This window comes from Plasmopara halstedii (genome assembly GCF_900000015.1).
Source record: "Plasmopara halstedii genome assembly, contig: Scaffold_1651, whole genome shotgun sequence".
Classification (NCBI taxonomy): domain Eukaryota; phylum Oomycota; class Peronosporomycetes; order Peronosporales; family Peronosporaceae; genus Plasmopara; species Plasmopara halstedii.
The window spans coordinates 210,307-216,421 of NW_020188562.1; the positions used below are offsets into that span (position 1 = coordinate 210,307).

Sequence of the window (6,115 nt, forward strand, 5' to 3'; positions counted from 1 at the left end):
GTTTTGTTGTCATTCGTGCATTTTTTTTGTACTCGCTTTCAATAAGTATGAATAAACATAGCGCCAAAATTCCATGTATATTCCGTATGCAAGACCTCACCTCAAGAAAAGCAGTCGCTACCATCATGTGGACATCTGTACCAGATCCCATTATCCTTCGTTACTAAATTGTAGAAATTTCAAATCAAAGAGCACATATGACAATCGCCTCTGTCGTCTTTTCGTAAGCTGGCTTAATTATGTAAATTTGATGAATAAAAAAGGCTTGACTGACATCAGAAAACAACTGTCGATTGCCACAATTAGTTAATGTAAATGCTTTCGAGTCAGAGAAATGATTCAATTCAGGAAAATCAGCTGTGCTGGCACAACACATTTTGTGTACATGGTAGCAATATTGCCAACATTTGTCTGTGCTCTTCTCGCGGTGTTCCCGCACGCGTATGTGGCTGATGATGCCGTTCAATTGAGTGCGAGTTTTGGCGGTGATTTTGGAACGGAATTCTCAGATCAATCGTCAGCCACATCAGGGCAAAAAATCGAATCCATTACGATTCGAGCGGGCAAACGAGTTGATGGGATTGTTTTAGTGGTCAAAAGTCCGAAAGAAGCAACTTTTAATCACGGTGGATATGGTGGCAAGCCAAATACTTTAACACTTGGCAACGAGGAATATATTGTTTCTATGGAGGCGCATTGGGACACGTACAAAGGCAAAAAACGTATTTTCTTTTTGGCTTTCAGCACAAATGCTGGTAAATCAGTCTCAGGAGGTTCTCACACTCAATACAACGACACAGCGAAAGCACCTGAGGGTTGTCAACTTGGAGGTTTTTTTGGTCGAGCTGGCGACGAGGTCGATAAAATAGGAGCGATCTGGACACGAATTTCGGCTGAAGCGCCAGTCATTAGTGAGCCTGCGCGTGCTCCTGAAGTCGACAGGGGTAGTGACCATTTAGATGCTTCATCAAATACAGGGTCGGAAGGAGACTCCGAGGGTGGGGGATCTGGGTCCGTTTTACAACTTGAGACTGACGCTTCAAGAGATAACTCGACAGAAGACTCAAGAGCAGCATCAACAGCGGGATTTTTAGATTCGTCAACAGGAGACTTCGAAATTACATTTCCACCAGGATCAGTGCATGAGTCACCCGACGCTTCCAATGATGATTTACCATCACTTGAGTCGCTCGAAACTTATCAATTTGCATCAGACCTGCAATCATTATCAGGATCAACAGCAGGATCCTGGTTGTTAAAAGACTTTGAAATCACTTTTCCTCCAGAATCAGTGCACGAGTCAACCGAAGCTTCCGATTCTGCATCGAATGAGGGATCATCTTCGCTTGAGTCTGCTGAAGACTCGGGTCATGCCTCAGCAGCAGAATCAGCAAGTTCGGCGTCAGTAGTACAGTCTGACACGCCGACGATAGACGTAAAGGACTCAATCCAGCAAAGTGAACTATTCGGGGGACCTCACGGCATGAACTTCACCGACAAAAATCTAGTCAACTCGGGGCAGAAGGTCAGTCAAATCTCAATTTATGCTGGAAAACGCCTCGATGGCGTCAGCATAGATATTAAGTCACCCAAAACACTTACATTCACCCACGGAGGAACTGGTGGTAAGAGGCAAGTACTGAAATTAGACGATGGCGAGTATATCAACTCGATGGAAGTACATTGGGGTAAGAAAGATGGTCATACGCGTATTTTTTACGTGGCTTTTAAAACGAGTGCTGGAAAAACGCTCTCCGGAGGGTCAACAACGAATGATAAACGCACAGTGACGGCTCCTGAAGGCTTTCAACTAGCAGGCTTTTACGGCAGTGATGGAAAAGAAATTGATAGTCTTGGAGCAGTTTGGGCGTACATAGATCTCGTGACACCCGCTCCGACACCTGCACCAGCTCCCGTGACAGAAGAAGATTCACCAGGAACAGTTGCCCCCGAAGATATCGCCAGTAGTCTGTCAGAAGTCGATATGGTCGAGAATAATCTACCAGTTCAGCTCAGTGATTCCTTTGGTGGCCCGCATGGCGAGCAGTTTTCTGATCAATTAGCGTGCACATCCGGTATGATCATTAAATCGGTCACAATTCGAGCAGGTAAACGTGTTGATGGTCTCATTGTGCAAGTCTCGGCACCTAAAGAGATGACGTTTAAAAATGGCGGAAATGGTGGTAAGGATAACACTATTACACTTGAGCCTGGCGAGTACATTACAAAAATGGAGGTGAACGTGGGTCAAAGAATGGGCCACACGCGCATTTTTTTTGTGAGCTTAACAACAAGTAAAAGCAACACGGTGTCCGGTGGGACCCCAACAGTTGAAAAGTCCTTTTTGGTCGCGCCAAAAGGGTACCAGCTTTCTGGGTTTTTTGGTCGATATGGCGATGAAATGGATCTTGTCGGTGCAGTTTGGACGAGTATTGCCAAGATGAATGAAACGATCAATTCCCCGGTTTCGGCTGACGAAGATGTTGTTCTTGGAGAGCTCTTTGGCGGTCCACATGGAAACGCTTTCTCAGATATTGAAAAACTTCGTTTCAGTCAAACTATTGCTTCGATTTCGATCCGATCGAACAAGCGATTAGATTTTGTTCAGTTGAAGCTGTCCAGACCAGAAGATGTAATCATGAAGCATGGAGGACGAGGTGGGACGGAGAAATCAATCACACTTGCTCCCGACGAGCACATTACGTCTATGGAGGTTCATTGGGACAGAAAGGACAAACACACTCGCGTCTTTTACGTCGCTTTTACCACCACCGCTGGTCAAATTTTGTCTGGTGGAACCAAGACTAAAAATGTTGCGACTTCAACAGCTCCAGAAGGTTTTATTTTAGGCGGCTTTTACGGTCGAGCGGCTAACGAAGTGGACCAGATTGGCGCAATTTGGATCAATAAGACGGCTAAAGATCTAGAACTTACGGATCCAACAGGTATGGGTCAAGGGATGTATGGCACCACGATTCGTAATTGGGTGGGTCCAAGCATTGGAAGACCTACTGATACGTCCTGCTATCGAAAAGTCACCGATTATGACAGCAGCACAATCTGTCCGTTGGGATATGGTAAGCAAGACTTCAACTGCATGGCTCGTTGTCCGTTGTCGTTCCCAGTCACGTGTGGTGGAGAGTGCATTCCTCAAAATGACGATTGTGCTCTTATGGTGCTTGATAAAATCGGTTCTGTCCTCTTTGTAGTCTTAAATGCTGCTTCTTTAAACTTATTTGGTGAAATTCGGACTGCATACAAACTGACCAAGCGGGTAGTCATGTGCGCGAAACACATCGTGGGAGCGATACATAGCTTGATTTACTATCTTCGATATCGGCAAACCACAGCCCCCGTTGGCGAAACAGCTGAAATGTTGGCAATGGCGTACCAAGCTGATGTTGTGATCTTTGATATTCCCATTGCTGTGTGCGTGTGCTTAGGCATAGACGTCCCTAGTTCCGCAGGGTGGTCCGACATCGTCTTGTCAATTGTGGAAGGAATTGTAAAAGCAGTAATCACGCAAGGGGACGAGCTTATCAAACATGGAATTAATGTCCTGAATTTACTTCAAGGTAATGGTCTGGCTAATGATTCTTCGACAACAAAGGATGAGCTCGAGGATCTCGTAAAAAAAAATTCGACATGTGGATGGGAGTTAAAGCGACTCACGGATCGAATCATACGTGCTGTTCTCCGATATCGCAATGCGAGTGATAGCTTGAGTGACGTGCGGGTCAAAGTATACAAATCAGCAATAGTGCTTAACGATATCCCGACCGTTACAAACAACTGTATGGGTGAACTTCTGACCACGAAGACAAGAATGGCAGCATTTCAGACGCGTGACCTACTGCGAAAGACGTTCGGAGTAATTGTTGATCAACTCATTGATACGGGCCACACTGACAATGGCACGCACGTTGCCGAAGATGAATACAGGCTAGAAGTTGCCAATATGGGACTAACTGTGCTTGCATCATTCGATCCAACAGGTATTACGTACATGGCTGCACAATTTGTGCAACCTATTTGCGGGCCTACAGCTTACATTGGGGAAATCGATGACGGAACGCTTTATGACGCATTGGGGCTACAGGTGGTAGATGAAGCGTTTAGAGGGACTTATGGTTTCTATACACACAAAGGGGATGGCGTTGTCCACCTAATTTTTGAAAGCGTCGACACAAAGGATGTGACGGTTGTCATTCATTCGGGGGGCGATGGATATACAAAAGTTAATGTTGGTGCCGGCGATGTCACTACATGGGACGCTACATTTCCAGAATTTGAGGACAAGACGTTGTACTTGGATCGATGGCGTCCTGGTATCTTTGGATTGCCGGGTAAAGGCGGAGGTTCATTGAAAATGTGGATCCCTCGATCATCTTTAGGAGGTCATATCACTATGCATGTTCGTATCAACCCGTCTTGATTGTATACATATTATTTATAACTGGTCCGGCGCAGTGTATGTGGTGTCGTAGTAGGAATGAACGATGTTAAGTAGAATCTTGTTTTGTTGCAAAGCATATGAATCTTTTATTTGCACAAATCTGAACTACTTCTGAACATGCATTGCTTTATTTCGAGAACGTCCATCGTATCAAGACTCACGTGCTTCGTGCTACTATGATGTGTAATAAATGATGCCTAGCGATTGACATGGATTTTCCCATGCAAACTTCAATTGATAGATGCTTGCTGACGCCAGCACCGATCGTCCATGCAATCACACACCCTTGGTAGTTTTCGTCTTTTGTGCTTGTCGTCTGCGTACAAATCTCACAACATGTGCCAGCACGAGAATAGACACAGTTGCACCGTACGCGGCAAAGATAAGTGGCTCGCGTGGTAAATTGCAAGCTGTAATGATAGACTCTTGCGTCTGCGAAAGTCTCAACAGTGCGTAGCTTGGATCAGGGCGCTGTCCCCACGAGAAAGCCGGAACAGTGTACTCCATCACCTTTGAGTCAGGATGTTTACACGCACACCATGCATGCGTATGACCTGAGAGCACTAGATCAGGCTGCACCTTAACTAGCAGTTCTACGGACAACTCTCTCGAGAGCACGTGATGATGCGTTGTGTATTCAAATTCAGGAGCTTCGTACGTCACGTGGCCTACTTCACGAAGTCGCTCTTCTCCACACTGAAGATCATTTTCGCGGAAAAGCGGCAAGTGCGATAGTAGAATAACTTTTTTGTGTCCGCGCATGCGTAGATCGCTTAACTTAATACTATTGAAAAAGGTCATTGCATCCGTTCGCACATCATGGCTAGCCACATCAGAGTCCAGCGCCATCGTGTTCAGTACAACAAACGTGTGTCCTTCGATAACGTCGAAGTGATTCGTAGCACCGAATGTGACTTCAAAGCGTTTTAAATCGTGAAGGTTCATTTCTCGTCCGAACGACGTGTCGTGGTTGCCCACAACGTAGAGTGTCTTTTTGGGCAGAAAGCTGGCAAACACACGTAAGAATCGCTGAGCGTATTCGTCCCAGTCTGAGTCGGACGTCCGGCGACCGCCCTCGTCAAACTGGTCACCAAGAACAACAACCACATCGGGCGCGTGCACATCTACTGCCGCTCTTATGGCCGCGCGGATCTGCCAATCCACCCACATTCTTTCGATGACCGAGCGTCGCCGCTTGCCCAGCAGATGCACATCCGTCACAACTAGAGCTGTGAATTCATCGTCTAGCATTTTCGGTAGCTTTTGTTCGCAGCGCCACGCTTGGAAGTAGAACACTCCAGCTTGGCATATCAATATGGCCACAGCTATCAGCGCTAGTTCCCAGAAGCGCATTAAATCTAAGTAAAATGAAAATTTTCAGACTTTTGTTATTAATTTGTTTTTTAGCTCTATTATTGTCATGAGATGCCGAATTATAAGAATGCTCTTTAGGAAAGATTAATGCCAGAGCGAGAAGTGGTACAATATTTTTTGGTTATCTATTTTCAACCCTTAACAAGGTGAGACTCATTACGTTAATGGGACCTGCACGTCACTTCAGATCTATGCACCTTAATCGATTAGTGTACCGTAGTTAACAGAAAGATTAATTGAGGCATTTTCAAATAGCGATTGAGTTAACATTAAAAGTGACCAATT

At 45.4% G+C, this 6,115-nt stretch overlaps 2 protein-coding genes across 2 annotated transcripts; one reads left to right on the plus strand and one right to left on the minus strand.

Annotated features, from left to right (window-relative positions):
- Positions 1-385: 385 nt before the first annotated feature.
- On the plus strand, positions 386-4,506 carry PHALS_01921 (Mannose-binding lectin; the record flags this gene model as incomplete). Its single annotated transcript, XM_024716404.1, has 2 exons — positions 386-4,414; positions 4,471-4,506. The coding sequence occupies 2 exons, from the start codon at positions 386-388 to the stop codon at positions 4,504-4,506; spliced, it is 4,065 nt and encodes a 1,354-aa protein (XP_024582006.1).
- Positions 4,507-4,732: 226 nt separating this feature from the next.
- PHALS_01922 (metallophosphoesterase 1) lies at positions 4,733-5,809 on the minus strand (the record flags this gene model as incomplete). The annotated part of the gene is made up of 1 exon (XM_024716405.1): positions 4,733-5,809. One exon carries the CDS (start codon positions 5,807-5,809, stop codon positions 4,733-4,735), a length of 1,077 nt encoding a protein of 358 aa, XP_024582007.1.
- Between the last annotated feature and the right edge of the window lie 306 nt (positions 5,810-6,115).